The following is a 23,153-nucleotide window of genomic DNA, read 5'->3' as shown; positions in this document are numbered from 1 at the left end:
AGCTGTCACTTTTCCTTCCTTATGTTAATATTATATAGGATGAGACATACAGGTGCATTTACTAGTTAGGAACTCTGTGAAGTGAACCTCATTTAGCAGAAGTTTTCTTTCCTTAAACTTAAAAAGGAGCCTTTTTTTCAATTTTTGAAAAGTTGAATTCTAGCTTAGAACAGTGATGTTCTATCAACTGCACTTGTTTTCATTCTACTTTTGTGCTTAGTGCAGTAATGATGATGAGCAAGTTACGGCATTTTTAGGCCTAATCTACAAGTAAACAAATATCCAAAAAATTCCATAGTGGAGCTCTTAAGACCTAACAACTAACATACAAATAGATTTGTTCTAGGCTTGGCTAAAAGCTCTTTTTTGTAGGGTGAGAGTTAAAGACTTTAATGACACAAGCATAGACTTATAGTTAAGAGAAGAATTTTGTAATATTAGATACCATCTTAGTCTAATATGTAACTTAGATTAGCTATAATATGTGATTCAGTAGCACTCAGTTATTTTCTACTTTTTTTGACAGAAGAAATTTTGCAAAATTAAATATATACAAAGCAGGAATGTTTTTGTTCAGACATTTGATAATCTAACCTACATTCTTTCTTATTTTTCAGTAAACCAGATATGTCCCGCCTGAGACTTGCCGCCGCCAGTGCAATTGTGAAGCTGGCCCAAGAGCCCTGCTACCACGAAATCATCACGTTGGAACAGTACCAGCTGTGTGCGCTAGCCATCAATGTAAGGAAGATGCCCCAAGAACAAGACTTGATAAGGCCTTTGGCTTTTAGGAATTAAAATGTCCACTGTGATAGATCAAAATCTTAAATGTCTAAGTCTACTGAAAAATGTTTGCATGAGAAACATCTCAGAGTTCTTAAACAGTCTTGAGTTTTGGGTTGCTAAACATAGTTTTTAGTTCCTAAAGTGAAGGAAAAATAGAGAAATTTGCTTTTTTATAATGACGTGGTGTATGCTAATTTCAGGTCAGAAGCATTCTTTTTACTCAGTGTATTCAATTTTCAAATTATTAACAATGATACTTAAACTTCATATTCTAATCTACAGATTTCATATTAGAGTAACATATTTGAACTATATCACTTCAGAAGTCTTTAGCATTATTGAGAAAATTAAAAAGGACTTTCATATTAGTAAAGATGATATTTCAGTACAAGCTTTTCTCATGATTTGGTTATTTTACACTTAGTTTTCCTGTTCTTTTCCAAGTAGTCTTATGTGTAAGACTTTGGCATTTATGTAAATACTTTCAAGGCTTGTTGTAATTTTTCTTTTTCTCCTCCCCCCCCTCCTCTTACTTCTACTGCCTATTTAAAAAATTGCCATGTGTATAACCCCAAGGCACAAAGCCATCCATTTTTGTCAATTTCTGATAATTCAGTATTGAAGACAGCTATTCCAGATCCTTTTTATGATTAGTTTTAGTTTTGTTGTTGTTCCATTATTAGACCAGCACCATTTGAGAAATGAGGTTTTTGGGGAACCCAGAAGTCAGGTTTAAGTTTTCCGCATTTAATTTTGGAGATAATCCTATTTTGTAAAAAGGTGAAAATTGCTTAAAAAGTGTCTGTTAAATTCCTTAGAAGAAAAACAACTTATGCATTTATTTTTTATAGATTCACATTACTGTGGTTTTGCATTGGCAGTGTTTGATGCTATTGTTTTTGAAGTGGAAATTTTAATAAACCAAGGGAAGTTCAGAAATATATATAAAAATGTATTTTTAAAATATATTTTTGAAACTCACTTGTCTGAATATATAATAAGTATGTGCCAGATATTAGTTAAATGTCTACCATGTGTGCCAAAGAGCCACACTTAGTGCTAAACTTTTAGAGACTTTGCTTCCTAGTTTCAGTGTTTGTAACATATTACTACTTCAGAAACCAGAGTCCCAAGGTGAAAGTTCAGATTGCCTACATATTAAGCTTGCTCTGGAATTTTGTAGACTGTGGAACATGTGTTAATAGTTAAAATTTAATCAGTAGCCTCTTTCCACAACTTAAAAGCATATCAGTTTGCCCCCTTCTAAATAAAACTTTTCTCTGATTCTGCTATTGCTTTAAACCGTGTGGCTTTCCCCTCTTTTTAAAGATCTCAAGAACAAGTAATCAGCACCTGTGTCTTTCTTGCTCTCCTACCCTCAGTGCTCATATTTTGGCTTCTGCTCTCACTGCTTTCCTCAACTGTCCTATTAAAGTCACAAAATCCAATGACCACAGTCTTCATTGTCCATGTCCCTTCTTGTGTATCATCTGACAGAGCTCGTCGTTCCTTTATTCTTGAAACTCTTCTTTGGTTTCTCTTTCCTTCTCTGGCTTCATTTTCTTACTCTTCCTCTTTTCCATGAAATGTGTGTGTTCTGTAAGGATCTGCCCTTGACCACCTCTCCTTTCATCCACTCTGCTGTGCCCACAACATTAGCTCTTTTTCAAGGCCCTAATGCCCCTTCACATGGTGAACAGAAATTTCATGTTTTTATGTTCTGAAACTGTATGACTGAATTCATCAGCTTCCCCAAATTTATTCTTTCCTGGCATTTAGAGCCTCAATAAATGTTAAATAAAATTGAACGGCATTTCTTAGACCTAAACTCATGATTCACATTTGACTCTTTGATTGTCTTTGCAAGTTGTTGCAAAAGCCTAGACAGTTCTCTCCTGTGATAGCTCATCTATCTTTTATTCATATCCTCTTAGTCATTCTCTCTAGACTATTCGGGGTTTCTCTATTGATAGAGAAATTTCCTGAATCACTGCTTTGCTCATTTTATTTCCCAGTTAAAAAATATTTAGGAGCTCATACTTTTTCAACCTAGCATTGAAGCCCCTCTAATATTTTGACCTAACTATACCTTTAAAAATCTTACTTAGCACACTCGTCTTTACCTAGCCTCATTCCAGTAAAGCTGAACAATTTTCTTTTTCTTTTATGGGCCTTTCATTTTGCTTCCTCTAATTTTCTTCTCACCCTCCCATTTCCATACATGGAAATCCAACCTTTTTTATAAGTCAAGGCTCAGACAAAACCTCCACAAAACTTTCTCTCATTCTTATAGCTAGTAGTATATCTTTCTCTTTTCAATTCCCTAAGGATTCTATCTAAAACTCTCTCATATGTATTAAGCTTTGTCTTGTGCTTTAGTTATTTAGGTACCCATGGTTTGTTTCTCTTGCTTAAGTTTAAGTTCTTTGAAAGTGATATCATGTATCAGAGGCCCTTGTCATGTATTTTAATTGTAAGTAAATCCAGAGGAGTAGAAACTGAATGATCTGAACTTTAACACAGTTTAATAGTTGCTTAGGTATTTTAGAATTAGAATTCAGTTCATCAGACATTTACTATATGCTGCTATGTGAATGAATGTTTATAATACAGTGTGATACAAACTCCTGGAAGTAGTTCTGTGGATAGGTTGTACTAGAAAAGGCCACTAAAAATTAATTTTTAAAAGATGCATACCAAAATTAATTTTTAAGTTGAAAGTGAATAAAAGCTTTGACTGGAACGACATGGGGGGTGGGCAACTTTATAGTATTAGGTACCAGCTTTTTTTTCCCCCTTATATTTAACCAATTATTGGTTGTAATTACAACTATGAAAGAATCATGTGTTTGCTTTTTTGAAAGTGTAATTTTTCTGATAAAATTGTGTTAGTATATCCTTTACATTTAACTTTTGTGAAGTAGTCAAAAAGGTAATCATCTTACAAGAACATTGAAGACATCCTCCGTTTCCATTTGGACCTCTTTTAATTCTTTATTCAGGCAATGCTCTTTTTTGTTTTTGTGTGTGGTTTTTGTTTGTTTGTTTGTTTGTTTTCTGATGTTTCTCATTTGAAATAACCTCGCTTGTCATTATTCTTGTTAGCTTTCTCTTCTTCAGTTGTTAACGGTTTGTGTCAGTTGCCTTGCCTATGACTCGGCAGTGCTTCTCCAACCTTGCTTGAATGACTTCTTAAAATCTTAATACTTTTGCCATGGTCCACAGATTGACTTTGTAATTAATTTGCTTTGTATTGTTGGATTCTGAGTAGTTAATGAGACAAGGAAAAAGACATGGTCTTGACTGGGGATAAATATTTTAGTAAATGGTCTGTTCCTTTGTTAATACATTTGTGATGTTTGACTTTTGCTTTCTTATGCCATTTGTAATGGGATATTTTCGTAATAAATACATGTATAACGAAGGGCCCTCTCTCCCATGGGAATAATGCCGAGAAGGAGTTGATTCATTTTAACTGTGTTTTTTTGAGTGTGGGGTTAGATAATGGATACTATTTCATGAAATCTAGACCACGTTTTTAAGAGTAACTACTTGGTATTATAATAAACTGATGTTTAAGTGAAGTGAAATAAGGATTGAAAGAGAAGAGCAAGATGACATGGACTAGGTCTTGAAAAACCGAATGATTGTTCTAGATGGAAGAAACAGTATAGAACTAGTTGCAGGAATACGAGTCTGTGTCACACCTTGTATTGATTGGCCGAGGGTGAGGTGTAGTCGTGGAGGTCTTTGAATGTCACCTGAAAGAGTTGAGGCTTTTTCCTGTGGCCCAGACACTGTGCTAGGTGTTTGAGACTCAGCGGTGAGTGAAGATGACAGGACGGGTGGGATGGACAGAGACCGCTTATCCTAAAGCCATATCCTAATGCCCTGCTGGAGAAGTGCAAATGTCACAGAGGCGGGTGCGCACCTCAGTGACGGCTCACTTCTGGAAGATGTCTGAGCTGCTTTTAAGGAGCAGGTGTTGACCTGGAGAGTGGATACCAGTGGTTCAGGAGAGGAAGTAGTCAAAGGATAGTAGGCCCGGGATAATGAACAGCTTGGTTATTTATAGAACTAAAAGGAATTTAGTGTTTCAGACATTGATGAGGAGCTTGTATGTTTCCAGTTATGTATTTTAATAGGAAGTTTTTTAAGTGATAGAGCTTAATTTATTAATTGAATGGTTTTGTCTTGTGCAGTAAATGAAAAAAGCTGAAAAGGCTATGTTGAAACAGTTGGTGTTTAAGCTTTTTTCCCCCATGTCTTGTTTATTCAAATGAAGATGGATTTATATTTACTAGTTTTATCTGTTTTCAAATTACATTCAGTATTTCTAACACAAAACTGGTAGCTTTTAGGGTCCAGGTGCATTCCAACCTTGAAACCGACTTGTCACGTCGTCTCAGTCTTGTTGAGCAGAAGCTGTCGTTCACAAACTTGGTGCTGTTTACCTTCTATTTACTTGCCACAGCAGATTTCATATTTGAAATTGATACTTACATTACTCTTCGCTACCACATGGGTAATATCTGGAATGATTTTGTCTTTACAGGATGAATGCTATCAAGTAAGACAAGTGTTTGCACAGAAACTTCACAAAGGCCTTTCACGATTACGGCTTCCTCTTGAGTACATGGCAATCTGTGCCCTCTGTGCCAAAGACCCTGTGAAGGAGAGGAGAGCTCATGCCAGGCAGTGTCTGGTAAAAAATATAAATGTGAGACGTGAATATCTGAAGCAGCATGCCGCTGTTAGTGGTAAGTAACTAGGAAAATGAAAAGGACACTTTTCCAGCTTGCCAGTTTCAGTTGCATAGAACAGAAAATGAGATTCCTTTTATTTACTATTTTCTAACTGGTATTAATTAAATAAGAAGTTGTTACCATTTTTCAGTAACATCATTTTAAAAATATAAATTCATGAATATTTAAATATCAACCCATATCTCTCTATGTAAACAAATAAATAGCCAAGGAAAATAAACAGTGACATCAGAAGTGCTTTAACTAGAACAGTAAAATTTGTACATTTATATAGATTGTCTAAGCACTTTTAGTTGGAAAAAAGTACAAGTCTTTGCTTTTGTTGATTGTGTCACCTGTAGCTGACATTGATATCGGGGCTTGCGTGTCTGCATTTGCTCTGCTCGTTTTCCCCACCACTGTTAGTTTGTTTGCCTCTCTGACTTCTGTGACTTGTTTAACAGCATCAAAATTGATCAGTTATCCAGGTCAAAAATCAGAGGCATTCTGCATATCTTGTTTTCCTCTCACCAGTCGCCAAGTCCTGCCAGTTCTTCCTCCAGGTGTATTGAACTTCTATCCCCTACTCTCCTGCCCTGCTGTATTTCACTTGCATTATTGTTCTACACTTGCTCCCAACTGCCCCTTCCCCTGTCATAAATGTCTCCCTGCCTCTGAGCCACCCCCAGCTATGCCACACTGTTGTCACAGTTATCCTTCTGAAACAGATCAGATCACATCACCTTCTTACTTAAAATCTGTTACTGTAATTGCTCATGAAGCTGAAATTCCTTCACATGGCCCTTTATAGTTTGCTTTCAGCCTGAATTTCAAACTTTCTCTCTTGCCACTCCTTACTATAAATATACTCTGTGCCCTGTGTGCCCTGGATTACTTGAAATTTGTGCAGCCATCTTTTGGCTCTGTTGTCATCTCTGTCTGGAAATCCTGCCCTCCCCCCCCCCCCCCCCCGAAGAAGCAGACAAAACCAAGGAGTGTGGCTTGCACCTTTTGAACCCTTGAACGTACAGTTTGGGTGTGACTGCACTCCCGTGCCTTTGCTTTTGCTTCCTCCCTTTGCAGAGGTGAGGATTCTCAAGCCATTGGCCGGTCGTGTTTGGGCAGGTTATTTTATCTGTGCCTTTGTTTCCTCATTTGTAAAATGGGTTTAAGTATACTCACTTCTTACAGTTGTTGTGAGGATAAAAAAATAATAACATATATGAAGCTCCTGGCATAATTCATGACCCAAAGAAGTACCAAGTAGCTTATCTTAGAGCACCGTTCACATTGGAGGGCAGCTTCTGTCTCCGTTGATGCTGTAGTGTGACTCCTCGTTGTATTCTTTTTCACATTTGTTTTCTTACATAGGCCTGGAACATAGTAAGCACTCAGTAAACATTGGATAGGATTTAATTTGAACCTCATTACTTTTCTCTTCTCCTCCTGCCTTGAAATTGAATGGTATTGACCTACGAACTACTGTCTTCCAGTTCAACAGTGGAAACAAAGATAGTTTAGTGCTTTATTGAGGCATATGATATATATTTCAAACTGAGCATCTGTTTTAAGATTTCATTTGAAAATAGGAAATGTGAAAAGGAATTGTTCAGAATACTAGTCCTGGTCTTTTTGAATCCCCTTTATCCAAGTTAGTTAGGATTAGCACTCTGACCTCACTAAGTAAAGGACTTTGCTGATCCCAGTGAATAAGTTTATATTTAAATTAAAGAGCTATTTCTTTGTTACTAAGAATTTCCTACAAACTCTTATTTAAGGGCGTTGCTCTATATCTGTTCTTCTGCCACAAATAGTATCAATCTTTACTTCCTATTTTTGTGCCATGCTGACACTTAAAGATTTACTAGCAGTTTTTCATTTTGCTTAGCAGCTTACAATAAAGAGAGTGTTAAATATGGGGTCGCTCATAATAACAGGAGAAATAGATTCTTCAGTGTCTCTCAAGTCTTGGATGTAGCTTGTTTGGGTCACTTTTTCCATGTGCATTTGAAAACCTGAAATACTTCTTGTAGCTCAGCACATGGTGCATTTAGTAAGGATTTCAGTATTGGACATGAGAATGGGTGGCTGAATGAATAGACTGTTTCATTTACATGTCCTTCAACAGTGGGATATTTTACTGTGTTTTTTTTTCTGGCCATATTTGGGTAAACTTGGGAATCAGGAGGAAATGTAGTATCAAAGAGGGAGCAAAAGAGAGCACACAAGATTTGGTTTTCTAACCTAGATGTTTTGTTTTGTTTTTTCTTTGTTTTTTTTTTGTTTTTTTTTTTTTCTTTTTCAGAAAAATTATTGTCTCTTCTGCCAGAGTATGTTGTTCCATATACAATTCACCTTTTGGCACATGACCCAGATTATGTCAAAGTACAGGATATTGAACAACTTAAAGATGTTAAAGAGTAAGACTTTTTCCATCCCATTTTCATACTTTCTGAAAGTTGTTTTTCCCCTTTCTGCTGATAATGGGATCTCGGTTATAAATTTTTTTCATTTCTTAGAAGTTTAAGGCTCTTTCCCTTATTGGCTTTCTTATTTGTTTTTCTTTTTCATACCATCTCTTCACATTGCATTTCTTATGTAATTTCTCTGAACTTAATTTAGCATAATTACTGTACTTTATTTCTATTTCTCTACCTTGCATTTCTCTTCTATTGAAGCAATCCATTAAAAGTTTCTGTTCTGCTTCTTATGTTTTCCCACCTCCATGTAAGACTTTGTGTAGATTTCTGTGTGCGGTGAATTAATCGTCTCCTTCACTCCCATAGGAAGCACAGTGTTCTTTGAAGAATTCTCTTCCTCCACAGGAAGAGAGAGTGGTCTAATTTAATAACGGACCCAGTTGATAACCAGGAACTATTTTCACTTACTACCTCACTGGTGCTTCTCTGGTAGGAGTTTATGACGGTTCTAATTCTTTCAAGATTATTGTTAAGAGACTGAAAGTTCTCCAGAGTGTGATATAGTAAGATACAGTGATATTTAGAGAAGTCGTCATTAGACCAGCATAGATCTTAAAATAAATTTGAGATCCTGGTCCTTTTTCTGTTATAATAAAGGATAAGCTTTGTGGTTTGGAATAAAGTAATTGTTTTCTTCCTTTAGCTTCTTATTAAAAGTAAATAACTTGGTTCATTCATTCATAGATATATTTGTACAGATAAATATTTGAATATCTCAGAAAGAATAAAATCAGATTACTGATAACTTCACATGGCAAGGGCAAAAACTATTACCTTCTTTTTGCCACAGTTTCCAAGTTTTAAAATAGGCAGTTAGTTCTCCCAAAGAGTGATTATAACTAATGAAAACGTCTAGCCACCTCTCTTTATCAGAGAGCACTGATTTTTTTAAATAGATGGACTATTCCTTGGAAAGTACTAGACATTTTTGGCTGTGTTTCTAAAGAACCCAAGACAGCCATAATTAACTTCCATTTGACCAGAGAGCCACTCCAGAAGAACTTAACATATACCTGAGATTTCAAAGCTTATGTGTTCCTCCTAGAGTGAAACCTTGCCTCACGTTTCTCTCTTTTCCTTCTCTCATTTCTTTTTTCTGTGCATCAACTGTAACTCTGTCCCTTTCTGTCTGTATAATAGAGGGATACAGTACTTTATTAAATCAAATTTTATGTAATTTAACTTTAAAACTGGGCTACCAAAACGTTCTTTTAGTTTTTCCTTATTAAAACAAAGACATTATGTGTGGTTATCAACAATGACCCTGTCCTCTCTAATTTACTGATGAAGATTCTTAGGTATTGAGTTAAGGCAGTTAGGGTCTCGTGAAGACTTCCCATCAGCTACAGTCAGTCTTGAGTGTTCGAGGTCTGGCCCAGCTATGCCTTTTCGTAGTCTTCCACCTGTGTCATAGTCACTAAAATAACTTCATTCTCTCCACCATTTCTGTTCCTTTTTAGCCTCCCTCCATGGGGAAATCAGTGACTTTGAAAAGGGGTCTTATGAGTGCACACCTATATTGCTGCCCTGTTGTGAGATGTGTGTGTGACATATCTTTTTTTCCCAGTTGATTTATAGCTGTTTCTTTCTGTTTAGTGCCCCCCACCCCCGTAGTTGTAATCTGAGCTCATCCTCTTATGGTTTAGAATTATTGTATCTGTATTTAACTAAGGATATTTTTCTTCTATATTTCCTTTTTTCTTGTTTGTTTGTTTGTTTTTTTTATAGATGCCTTTGGTTTGTTTTGGAAATATTAATGGCTAAAAATGAAAATAACAGTCATGCATTTATCAGAAAGATGGTAGAAAATATTAAACAAACAAAAGATGCCCAAGGACCGGATGATGCAAAAATGAACGAAGTATGTAATTCTTTGTCAGTAATCATGGTTCCATGTTAATCTAATCATTTGGTTGTAGGGTATGATACTTCTGAAGTATAAACAGACAACATCAATCAGTTTTTTCTATGAAAAGATACTTACAGTGACTATTGTTTTCATTAGTTTGCTAGTTTATTGGTTGCATGTTCTAGAATTACTTCTCATTCACAGAATCTAAAATGCCAACTCAAGCACCTGCTGTGTTTTTTAAATGCCATTGCAGAAATTGTACACTGTGTGTGATGTGGCCATGAATATCATCATGTCAAAGAGCACCACATACAGTTTAGAATCTCCAAAAGACCCAGTCCTACCAGCTCGCTTTTTCACCCAACCTGACAAGGTAATTATTTTAGAATTCGTTTGTGTAAGCTGAAGTAAAATATATTTTCAGCAGTAGGTTGTGGGAAGATCAGGAAAGGCCAGTATTGAGAGCTGGTCCACTGCTAGTGGCATGGAAGTGTTGCCATGAGTCTTGAAAATGTGGTTCCAGATCAGAATATGGCCCACACTCAAGGACCTAAAAGAAGTTCAGAGGTTAGTTAGGGTGGTCTAGAGTTTGTATTCAGAGTCTGAAAACATTCTAATAGCACAGACAAAAATGTGATCAAAGCATACGGATTTGTGGTCAGTGGCTATGGATCCAAAATGGAGGAAGGAAGATGCTGATAGTGATGTGGTCTGGAGTTATGAACCTTTGATAGGGGTTTATAACCAATTATGAGGAAGCAAGCAGAGGACAGATCCTGGAACAGACCCAAGACTTTGAGAATACTGCAAGGGTTTCCAAGCTATTCTCCATAAAACTCAAGTGCTGTGCAAGACATAGTTGGGTGTTTTCTTTTCGGAGGTTCAAAATGTATCTAAGCATGTTGAGTAACAGGGAGGTATGGAAACCAGTACTATTAACCCTCTTATGTTTTTCTTTTACAAAATACCAATTCAGGTCTTACAAGGTGCTAACACACTTTATGAGATACCCGTGTATATAGAGAATTGAAGCAATCTTGTAGGCTTACCCAGTAGCCTAAGAAGACCATCTGCTTTTAAGTATTCACTTTGTATGAGCAAGATCTACTCCCTGGAGAGCATTATTACAAAAGCATGTGCTTTCTGATGCTCTCTTAGAGCTCTGACATGTCATTAATGGCTAACATCTTGTTAATATTGGAGTTGGTGCGAGGTTAGTTTGTTTATGACAGTACTTAATGGCTAGAATTTTGTGTTTCAACTGATCAGTTTAAATAAATGTGTACTTTTTAATGTACTTTGAAATAAAAAGTTACCCTATGATTTGTTGGCTTTTGAACTGCCTCATAGATATAGTTTTCAATATTCATTGACTACTTTTTCCTTGCTTGTAGAACTTTAGTAACACCAAAAATTATCTGCCTCCAGAAATGAAATCGTTTTTCACTCCTGGAAAAGTACGTATTGAAAATTTTTATTTTTCTGCGGTAATTTATTTTAATTAGTGCTATTGCTACTATTAATGCTAATTTTGTGTTTCTTTTAAAATTTGTGTATCTCAAGGTAGAAAAAAATTAGATATCTTAATTTCCTAGTAAGAAGTAATTTTATTTACTGTATAGAGAGAAGCTGAGATACATGACCTAGTTTTTTAGCTTGTGATAAAGCCCAATAGACCTTGAGTCTTAGATCTCTTATCCTGATATAAAGAGCAAACTCTTAAAATAAAAGGGCATCTTCTTATGTCCTTCCATAGCAAGAGTCTGTTTTCATTGTTGAGTATACATTTCGTTTGTTCTTACTGTGTAAGCCTTTTCCTCCAAATAACTAAGAAGCTTAATCTGTTACACTGTTTATGTACTTTTTAATGTTTGTTCAAGTGATACGCAATGTCTAATCCTTGTTTTGCTTAATGATAGGCTCATTTTTTCATGATTTGTATATAAATACTTTGACAGATTTTACTGGTGGTTTTTTACATGTAAGTTAATTTTGGCTTTAATCATATAGAAAGAGACATGCATTTCTCATTTCAGCCTAAAACAACCAATGTTCTAGGAGCTGTTAATAAGCCGCTTTCATCAGCAGGCAAACAATCTCAGACAAAATCTTCACGAATGGAAACTGTAAGCAATGCAAGCAGCAGCTCAAATCCCAGCTCTCCTGGAAGAATAAAAGGGAGGTATGTATATGAGGCTATGAAATTTAAAAAAATATCATAACCTAAAACATTTAATGGCAGTGAATGGAAATGAATGGTAGATATCTTAAGATTCCCATTTAACCCTGGTGGCCTTTACAAGTTCATATTTAGTTGCTTGTTCATATTAGATAAGTGCTCAGTCTTAGCCTTTCATATTCTAGTTTGTTGTGGTAATCTGTGTAGGTAGACATAAAGGAGGTTCCAATCTAAGTGCCTAGCAGTTCTAAAACTGTAACTTATGGTACATTTGTGCGGTAGACTACAACACAGTCATTAAAAATGATGAGGGCTGAGCTGCTAATGAAGAGTCCCCATGAGACATTGAGTGGAAAAGGCCAACTATGGAACAGTTATGGTATCTGCCCCTTTTAAAAAGGATTGATATTTGCATTTGCTTGTATGTGCATAGAGAGTTTCCAAGCCTACACAAACTCTTTGTACTGTTTGTGGTAATCTAGTGTGTGGGGGAGATCATTTTATAGTCTGGTGTACACTTTGACTTTCTTTTCACCATGTACACGTATACCCTTGTTTGTTTAAAAAATTAGTTTAAAAAACTTTCAAATCATGCTCTCTGGATTTTTTTTGTTTTTTAAAGAAAAAAGAAGAAATGTAATTCACACTTTCACTGGTTTTAGTATGATGCTAGCATTCTATTTGTTAGTAGCAAGCATTGTACAGGGCTAAACTACCACTGTTTATTGGTTTTGCTAAGTTATTATGAAAGACCACTGGTTTTTGCATTGTTCATAACCAGTCAGTACAGAATGGAAGAGACATTACCAATGTATTTTCAGTTTCCTTGTCATGAGTAAATCACTTGATGATATATAGAACAATAGCCATAGAAGAAACATTTATGTCTATAGCTCTTGTCTGTTCTAGAGTCTCCTAGATTAATGCCTGATATTGGCTAATACTTAAGTGACCCTTCAGGTATAAATTAATCCTCAGTTGGGTGTTTTCTAGTGGATGGCCCCATGCTTAACATAGCAAAATGATTTCTGTCCACATTTTGGTTTTCCTTCTTGAATTCCCAGTTATAACTAGAGACAGTCCGACTCAGGCAGACATCCTAGGCCAAGAGTCTCAGAATGCCTCTGACTCGCCCCGCAGTCCCTGCTTCCCACAAGCTGTATTTGTTCAGTTGCTAAGTTTTGCCAACAACCATGTTTTATACTTTTCTACTGTCTCATTTAGTTCATACTCTAATTATGGCAGTGTTTGTCTGTTTTCCCTTTTTTAATCATCTCTGTATATCACCACTGGATAATCTTTTATAAATGCCACAGTTGTTGTTTTTCCATTCCCCAGAAATTTTTGACTCCCTTTGTTTACAGATTGGAGTCTTAACTTTCACCCTGTTCTTGCCTTCCATTGTAATTCAAAATATCTATCTTTGGTATTTTTCCTACTATACTTTCACGATGGACTTTCTTAAAGACTTTCTTTCAGCCTTTGATCAATATATTTTTTCACTTTTTTTCCGCCAAATTCAGTCTTTTCAATTGGACTCTTTCCAAGGGAATGAGGTAGTTGTGTTTAACCAGTTTGGTTCGAGAATAGGGGTGAGGTAAAATGGTGGAGGTGAGGATGAAAGGGAGCCAGATGATGTTTGGATTTTGTGGGTCATGGTAAAGAAATTGGATTTGATTTTAAATGCAACTGGAAGATACTGCTGTGGAGTGTAGTGATCTAATGTGTGCTTTATGAGATTGTACTGATGATTTGTGGAGAGTGGACTACTGAGGAGCTAGGATTGAGGCAGAGAAACTGGGGATGGCTTGGACTCTGAAGATGTGAAATAGTCAAATTTGGGATTTATTTTCAAGGTAGATTCAATTGGTCTTGCTGGTGAACTAGATGTGAACAGTTAAGGCAAAGGGAGGATTTAAGGGTGTATCCTGGGTTTTTTGAGTAACTGGATAGACTTTCGTGCCACTTACTGAGATGTAGAAGCATGGGGAGGAACAGGCTCTGTGTGTTTGTGTGTGTGTGTGTGTTGGGAAAGTGGGGAAGAGAATAATGTCAAATAATTACTGTTTTGACTATGTAAAAGTGGAGATGCCTATTAGAAATTCAAGTGAAGTGTTGAGTATGCAGTTGGAGATATATGAATAGAGCTCAGGATAGCTTCTGGGCCAGAGATAGAGATTTAGGGTTCAGCAATATATAAATGATTTTTTAAACTGGATAAGAATGAGATCACCTGGGACAGAAGACTGAGAATTTACACTTGTGTATGAGAGCCATGTTCTGTGCATTCATTTAACAAGCGCTTACTTGCCAGCCTCTGGTCCAAGTGGATGAGTAAAATTGACGGCAGATCCGTGCTTACCTTCTGGCAGGAGTAGGTAGTCAGTGCATAATAACCACGGTGTGTCGGAGGGTTTTAAGTACTCCAGAGAGAAGAAGGGGAGTGGCATGGACAGGGTGGGTTGCCATGTGGGCCAGTCCAACAGCATAAATAACAGCAACTGAATTTTAATTTGCTTTGTGTTCCTCCCAAAAAGAGAATTTAGGTTTTTTAAAGACTTGGGAATAAAACCAAAGTTGTGCCTTTTGGTTTCCCTATTATGTTAAAATAAATGTGCTTTGTTGCTATGTTGCTCGGTGCTAAATATGATAGAATAAAACTGATTTTTTTTATAAGAATGAAACTTCCCCCCATAAAGCTATAAAGCTACACTAGGGAACACAAAAAGTTTTTTAATATTATTTGATTGAAATAATAATTACAAATATCTTTGTTAAAAGGCTTGATAGTTCTGAAATGGATCACAGTGAAAATGAAGATTACACAATGTCTTCACCTTTGCCAGGAAAGAAAAGTGACAAGAGAGACGACTCTGATCTTGTAAGGGTGAGATATTTGGTTTGATTGTATATTAATTTTAATAATAATAATTTTACTGTGTAAATAACTTTTACACTGAAACAAGTTAACATTACTCTCACATTTGACACTTGATTTTGTTTAGTGCTTTTATTCACAAATTTGACGTTATAATTCTTCCCCCATTGTATAATTTAAGACTGAATCTCTGTATTTCTTGTCATTCTGATAAGTAATCTTAATTTAGTCTTTAGGTCTTTGAAATCAAATGTGCCAGTTCCCTACTCAGAACTGCTGGTGTTGCTTTAACATGTTAAGTTTCAGAGTTAGCCTTAGAAGGGGGTGGATGAAGATCCTTGGAGGTTCTTCTATTTTGTAGAATTCTTAAGCCTTTAATTATGCAGCAAGCTTCTAGTCAAGGTAGGAAGTGCTGCAGTTGTCATGAAGTCCTTGTTCAGTTTTTAGTTTTATTAACAGTGATAACTTACTTGTGTGAAAGACACTATTTGGAAATGTTATTTGAAGACAAGTTTGGGAAGGTTTTAGTATAGGTATAGAATACAGTTATGTATTCCAACACAGCCCGATGACCTGAAAACCTGTATTCATTGTAACTTTCTAGTTCACCTGTAAAAATGTCTTAAATACCCTACTAGGCTCTTTGATGCAGTTTACATCTCTGTAAAATGTAGGCATTTAACTGGTAAGATTTATCAGTATAAATGAATTAGTCCAAACGAATAATTGTCGCTGCTGATTTTTTTAATGCATTTTTTAAAATTGTGAACTTTAACATGTATACATAACAGTGATAACTTTCAAAGTATGATTTAACAAGTAGCTAGCAAATTTTGAAGAATATTATGGGTTGCAGTTCCACAATTTCAGTTATTTCCATTATTGTAAAATGTAACGTATATACAGAAAGGTGTTAACTTTCAAAGTATAGCTCAACAAGCAGTTACATAGATAATTTCGAAAAAATGCTGTACCTGTTTGTATATATCATGTCCCCCAGAAAAAGCCATGTTCTTTGATGTAATCTTATGGGGGCATACATATTAGTATAGATTAAGTTGGAACATTTGGATTAGGTTGTTTCCATGGAGATGCACCCCACCCAACTGTGGGTAGTAACTCTGGATAATTTCCATGGAGGTGTGGTCCCATCCATTCAGTGTGGACCTTGATTAGTTTGCTAGAGTGCTGTATAAGCTCAGACAGAAGGAGTGAGCTTGCTACAGCCAAGAGGGACACTTTGAAGAATGCACAGGAGCGGAGAGAGGCGCTTCAGCTTACAGAGACATTTTGGAGATGGCCTTTGTAAGCAGACTTTTGCTCCAGAGAAGCTAAGAGAGGACAAATGCCCCAAGAGCAACTGAGAGTGACATTTTGAAGAGAAGCCAAAGCCTAGGAAGGAACATCCTGGGAGAAAGCCATTTTGAAACCAGAACTTGGAGCACAAACCAGCCACATGCCTTCCCAGCTAACAGAGGTTTTCTGGACGCCATTGGCCATCCTCCAGTGAAGGTACTCAGTTGTTAATGCATTATCTTGGACACTTTATGGCCTTGGGACTGTAACTGTGTAACCAAATAAACCCCCTTTTATAAAAGCCAATCTATCTCTGGTGTTTTGCATTCCTGCAGCATTAGCAAACTAGAACAAATGCTATGAGTTACAGTTCCACAGTTCCATTCTTTCCTTACTGTAAAATATAGGATGTACACAGAAAGGTGCTAACTTTCAAAGCACAATTCAACAAATAGCTATAGAGCAAATTTCAATGAATGTTAGAGGTTACTGTTCAACCATTTCAGTTACTTTCTTCTAGCTATTCTAATACCTTTGCATCTAAAAGATACTGCATTAGTTAGGGTTCTCTAGGGAAACAGAATCAACAAGAGATATCTATAAATATAAGATTTTATAAAAGTGTCTCCCACAAGTGTGGGTATGCACAAGTCCAAATTCTGTAGGGCAGGCATCAGACTCACAAGTTCAATGAAGATGTTTGATGAACTCCTCAGGCAGCGAACTGGCAACTTCGATGAACATGTTTGATGAACTCCTCAGGAAATGAACTGGCAAGTTTGATGAACTCCTCAGGAAATGCTTCGCTGGTTAGTGGAAGAAGTGAAGGTCCTCTCTCTGTCTTACTTAAAAGTCTTCACCTGATTGGATTAAATCCAACTGATTGAATTCTCTCATTGTGGAAGACACACCCTTCATTGATGTAAATCAGTCACAGCTGTGGCCAAAACTGACTGATGATTTAATAAACCAGCCTTCTGGTTTATTGACCAGTCACAAATGTCCTTGCAGTAACGGTTAGGCCAGTGCTTACTTGACCAGATACCTGGACACCATCACCTGGCCGAGGTGACACATGAACCTAACCATCACAGTCCACCCCTTGTCAACTTGGCACTTATACACATCACCTTAAACCATACTTTATCTCGAAGTAGAGAACAATAACAGACATATTTTGCCTAACAATACTCTGGCTATCCTGCCTACAACCAGAAACATACTAAATCTCTCCAGAATAAGTTGCAAGTCCTTGGGTGACATTAACTCTTAAAATTGGTTTCCTTTAACTTAAATACTGCAAAATGAACAATACAGCTTATGTCATATGATAAGGGGATAAGATAGAGAAGAAAACAAAGATATTTGCTTTACAGACAAGCACAAACATACGCTAACAAAACAAGGAGGAAGTATTCATGCCATCAAAGTGCTCGTTTCTGTAACTGGTCATGTGGCCATAGTTCATATTTATCACTACTTTCTTCCACTACCCATTCCATGTTCCCTTTATCTTCAGCAAGCACTTCAGCTGGCCGTGGTTCTTTGCCTGGTGGGGTGACCCAAACCTTCATTCCTGAAGTTTCTTGGCCATTGGTTGTCCTGTCTGGATTGGGTTGTTGCAGTTTTCCATTGACTTTAATCACAGGGCATGGAAGTACTAAGAGACGCCCTAGGAGATGTCCTGTATTCCAGGAAAACTCTTCTTTACTTCCATTGTGTACTTGCACCGTTATTTCCCCTTGATAGTCAGGATCAGTCACCCCAGCCAGTACAGTAACCCCCTTCCTAACCTGTTGATTCAGAGCCATGAGAAGCCCGAAGTGGCCAGGCAGCAGTTTCAACTTCCAGTTCAATGGGATTATTGTTGTGTTTCCTGGTGGAAGCACCGCTCCTTTTGGAACTAAGACTTGTAGACCAGCAGAGCTTAAGCTTGTAGGGAAGGAAGCAAAAATTTTCCTAGTGGATCACTGGGAGTGATAGTGAGTGGTGCCACTCGTTTCCACCCCTTGATTCCTGGACCCATGAATCCTGGCTTTGGGAGAAACAGCCCCATAGAGTGGACGCTGATTCAGAGCATATACAGCCTCCTGGAGAACACTGCCCCAGCCCTGCAAGGTATTGCCGCCTAGTTGGTGCTGTAATTGAGTCTTCAACAGGCCGTTCCAACATTCTATCACCCCATCTGCCTCTGGATGATGGGGAACATGGTAAGACCAGAGAATTCCATGAGCATGTGCCCATTCCCTCACTTCATTTGCTGTGAAGTGGGTTCCTTGGTCAGAAGCAATGCTGTGTGGAATTGCATGGTGGTGGATAAAGCATTCTGTAAGTCCATGGATGGTAGTTTTGGCAGAATCATTGCATGCAGGGAAGGCAAACCCATATCCAGAGTATGTATCTATTCCAGTGAGAACAAATCACTGCCCCTTCCATGATAGAAGTGGTCCAGTATAGTCAACCTGCCACCAGGTAGCAGGCTGATCACCTTAGGGAATGGCGCCATATTGGGGACTCAGCTGTATTCAACTTAGTTTTCAGAACAGTGTAACATACTGCTTTCGCAGAGTTCCAAGTGACTGCTTTCAATGGGTCTTTGCTGTTGGCAGATTGGGCACTCAGCAGTGGCTGTGTCCAGGTCAGCCTTGGTGAGTGGAAGTCCATGTTGCTGAGCCCATGCATAACCTTCATCCCTGCCACCATGACCACTTTGTTCATTAGCCCATTGAGCAGTGACAAGCATTGCTGGGAAAAGAGGCTGATTGGTATCCACCAAATGGGTCATCTTATCCACTTGGTTATTAAAATCTTCTCCTGCTGAAGTCACCCTTTGGTGAGCATTCACATGGGACACAAATATCTTCATTTTTTTTTCTCACTCAGAAAGGTCTATACCCCTTCCCCAGACTCCTTTCTCACTAATTTCCCAATTTTGTTTCTTCCAAATCCTTGACCATCCAGCCAAACCATTAGCAACAGCGCATGAATCAGTATACAAATGTACCTCAGGCCAGTTCTTCCAAACAGAGTGAACAACCAGGTGCAGTGCTCGAAGTTCCACCCATTGGGAGGATGGCCCCTCACTACTGTCCTCCAGGGACATCCTAGAAAGGGGCTGCAGTGCTGCAGCTGTCCACTTTTAGGTGGTGCCTGCATATCGTGCAGAACCATCAGTAAACCAGGCCTGAGTTTTCTCTTCCTCAGTCAACTGACTGTAAGGAACTCCCCAAGATGCCATAGCTATGGCCTGGGAAAGAGAAAGTAAGGTGTGAGGAGTGGGGGCCATGGACATTTGGGGCACTTCCTCATGTAACTTACTTGTGCCTTCGGGACCCACTGCAGCTCTATCTCATATATACCATTTCCATTTTATGATGGAGTGCTGCTGTGCATGCCCAACTTTATGGCTTAGGGGGTCGGACAACACCCAACTCATGGTAGGTAACTCAGGCCTCATGGTAACTTGGTGGCCCATGGTTAAGCGTTCTGTATCTTCTTAGGCCAGTAGCAGGCCAACAGCTGTTTCTCAAATGGAGAGTAGTTATCTGCAGAGGACGGTAAAGCTTTACTCCAAAATCCTAAGGGCCTGCGTTGTGATTCTCCCATAGGAGCCTGCCAGAGGCTCCAAACAGCATCTCTATTTGCCACTGACACTTCCAGCACCATTGGATCAGCTGGATCATATGGTCCAGGTGGCAGAGCAGCTTGCACAGCAGCCTGGACCTGTCGCAGAGCCTCATCTTGTTCCAGTCCCCAAACGAGAAGCTTTTCTGGTCACTTGGTAAATGGGCCGGAGTAGCACACTTAAATGAGGAATATGTTGTCTCCAAAATCCATTGAGGCCAAGTAAGTGTTGTGCCTCTTTTTTGGTCTTAGGAGGGGTAAGATGCAACAGCTTATCCTTCTCCTTAGAAGGGATATCTCGACATACCCCACACCACTGGACACTTTGAAATTTTTCGGAGTTGGAAGGCCCCTGTATTTTTGTTGGATTTATCTCCCATCTACCATGCAAATACCTTACCAACAAATCTAAAGAAGTTGGTACTTCTTGCTCACTAGGTCCGATCAACATGATATCATCAATATAATGGGCCACTGTAATGTCTTGTGGGAGGGAGGGATGATCAAGATCCCTGTGGACAGTGTTATCACAGGGCTGGAGAGTTGATATATCCTGAGGTAGCACAGTGAATGTAAACTGCTGGCCTTGACAGCTGAATGCAAACTGTCTCTAGTAGTCCTTACTAACAACTGTTGAGAAAAAAGCATTTGCCAGATCAATACTGCATAGCAGGTACTGGGGGATGTGTTGATTTGCTCAAGCAGTGATACCACATCTGGAACAGCAGCTGCAATTGGAGTCACCACCTGGTTAAGGTTACAATAATCCACTGTCATCCTCCAAGACCCCTCTGTTTTCCGCACAGGGCAAATAGGAGAGTTGAATGGGGATGTGATGGGAATCACCACCCTTGCATCCTTCAAGTCCTTAAGAGTGGCATTAATCTCTGCAAATCCCTTCAGGAATCCGGTATTGCTTCTGGTTTACTATTTTGCTAGGCAGGGGCAGTTCTAGTGGCTTCCACTTGGCCTTTCCCATCATAATAGCCATCACTCCATGGGTCAGGGGACCAATGTGAAGATTCTGCCAGTTGCTGAGCATGTCTATTCCAATTATGCATTCCAGAACTGGGGAAATAACCAGAGAATGGGCCTTGAGACCCACAGGACCCACTGTAAGACAGATCTGAGCTAAAATTCCATCGATCACCTGACCTCCATAAGCCCCAACTCTGGTGGACCAGAGTGATGATTTGGGTCTCCTGGAATTAATGTCACTTCTGTACCAGTATCTAATAATCCCTGAGATGTCTGATCATTTCCTTTTCCCCAATGCACAGTTACCCTGGTAAAAGTCTGTAGGTCCCCCTGGGGAAGACTGGGAGGAAGACTTAACAGTATAAGTTTTTTGCAGTGTAAAAGGGTGCTTCCCCAAGGGTACCCAGCCTTCCCCTCATTCAAGGAGCTCTGGGTCTGTAAACTGTCTCAAATCTGGGAATTAATTAAGGGGCCGTGACTCTCTGTTTTTGTAATTCAAGGTAGACTTTTGTTCACTTGACCTAGAATTCTTCTGCTTATACAGCTCAAACAAGAATTTAGTAGACTGCTCATCTGTTTTCCTTCTAGGTACTCCATGATTTACTAGTCAAAGCCGTAATTCTCTGCGAGTCAGATTATTTTGAGTACTGCCTTGAGCCTGTTTTCCCTTATGATAGCCACGCCCACCTTATCTTTGACGATTAACTGCTGCCATGTGGCTTCTGCTGACTCAAGATCTGATTATCCCCATCGTGTTTAAGGATTCCAGCTCTTTGACAGCAGTTCCCACAGTAATATCTGATCTGCAGAGAAGGGCGACTATAGAGTTCCTCAGGGATGATGGAGCTAGTTTCACAAATTTATTCCTTACAGTCCTGGTAAAAGGTGTGTCCTCTGGACATTCCAGGGCTGTATGAGCAGGTCTTCCATGATAAATCCACTCTAACATTCCAATCTCTCTAAGCCTTTGAATCCCTTCCTCTACATTATACCAGGGCAGTTCTGGCATTTCAACCTCTGGTAATGTCGGCCACCTTTTGATCCACGTTTCAGCCAACCACTGCCCCTTGAGCTACAACATTGAATGCAGAATCTCTGCTAAGTGGGCCTATATCAATAAATTCAGCCTGATCCAACTTTATATTCCTTCTACCTTTATCCCACACCTTTTATATCGATTTCCACACATATTCCCCTGATTTCTGTCTGTATAAGTTGGAAAACTCAAACAGTTCTTTTGGAGTATAGTGTACTTCCTCATGGGTCACACTTTGTGCCTCACCCTTCAGGACCTGTTGGGACTTTAGTCTAGTTATGGGTCTTGAAGCAAATACTGGTGGTGGGGCTGGGTCATGAAAAGAATTAGAAGCATCCCTCAAGCCATTTACCTCAGGATGTTCTGTTGCAGTTTCATCTGGTGAAACACAGCATTAATCTCTCCAGACAGAGGAGTGAGGACTGCTTCCTCAGGGGAGGTGATTATAGGTTTAGCAGGCACTGGAGTGTTAATCTCTTTAGGTAGAGGTTGGATGGCAGGCTTCTCAGGGCAGACTGGAGGTTGGGAAGCTGTTTCCTCAGGACAGCCCACTACAGGTATATCTAACAAGACTCAGAAGATTCCAGGGTTCCAGTATCCTCACTGCCATTATTATCAATCCATATGTCCCCATCCCAAGTTTCAGGATCCCATTTGTTTCTAATTAATGCCTTTACTTTTATAGCAGACACCCTGTGAGGTTGAGATTTTATTTTACGCTGTCAGTCTGCTACTTGCACAAGTAGACTTTGGGTCTGGGTTTCAGAAATCTCAAGTCTGTGGCCATAGGTAGTAAGATTTTCTTTCAGGGCACACATAGAAACGTTTACATCTGTCATATGGCGCTTAAGTTTTAAATTTAAAACCTTTAGCTCATCCCTTTCTCTTATAACTTCATCCAATGTATCTAAGGGCAACCAGCTAAAATCATTATACCTCTTAACTTGCAAACTCTGTTAAGGTGTCAAAAACATTGTCACCCAGAGCCTTCCTTCGTACAAGAGTATGATTAGGAGAATCAAACGGTACTATTTTGCTGTCTCCATTGCCGACTCACACCATGGACTGTCAGTGCCATCTTGATTATTGGAAATGGGGTCATTAGTGCCTTGGAATCTAATCAGAGTAGAAAACCAATTGTAAAAGCCCATTTTAAGATTTTGTTTCTCAAGAACCACTCCCAGTACCAAGTTGTATTAGTTAGGGTTCTCTAGGGAAACAGAACCAACAAGAGATATAATATATCTAAATCTAAATATAAATATAAGGTTTATAAAAGTGTCTCACACAGCTGTGGGG

At 38.5% G+C, this 23,153-nt stretch overlaps 1 protein-coding gene across 5 annotated transcripts in view; it reads left to right on the top strand.

Moving 5' to 3' along the window:
- Positions 1 to 23,153, top strand: part of PDS5B (PDS5 cohesin associated factor B) — a 198,000-nt gene that overhangs the window by 166,309 nt on the left and 8,538 nt on the right. For 3 of the 5 annotated variants that reach the window (XM_037799752.1, XM_037799753.1, XM_037799754.1), the window contains 8 exons: positions 618 to 741; positions 5,342 to 5,546; positions 7,837 to 7,951; positions 9,740 to 9,872; positions 10,117 to 10,236; positions 11,258 to 11,320; positions 11,900 to 12,045; positions 14,824 to 14,929. In XM_037799752.1, the coding sequence (XP_037655680.1) occupies positions 618 to 741; positions 5,342 to 5,546; positions 7,837 to 7,951; positions 9,740 to 9,872; positions 10,117 to 10,236; positions 11,258 to 11,320; positions 11,900 to 12,045; positions 14,824 to 14,929 (1,012 nt within the window). The remainder of the gene's footprint in view (positions 1 to 617; positions 742 to 5,341; positions 5,547 to 7,836; positions 7,952 to 9,739; positions 9,873 to 10,116; positions 10,237 to 11,257; positions 11,321 to 11,899; positions 12,046 to 14,823; positions 14,930 to 23,153) is intronic. The other 2 variants (XM_037799756.1, XM_037799755.1) reach the window with 1 other exon arrangement.

Source organism: Choloepus didactylus, chromosome 12, assembly GCF_015220235.1.
Source record: "Choloepus didactylus isolate mChoDid1 chromosome 12, mChoDid1.pri, whole genome shotgun sequence".
NCBI lineage: Eukaryota > Metazoa > Chordata > Mammalia > Pilosa > Megalonychidae > Choloepus > Choloepus didactylus.
This window is presented reverse-complemented; position numbering and strand designations above follow the sequence as displayed.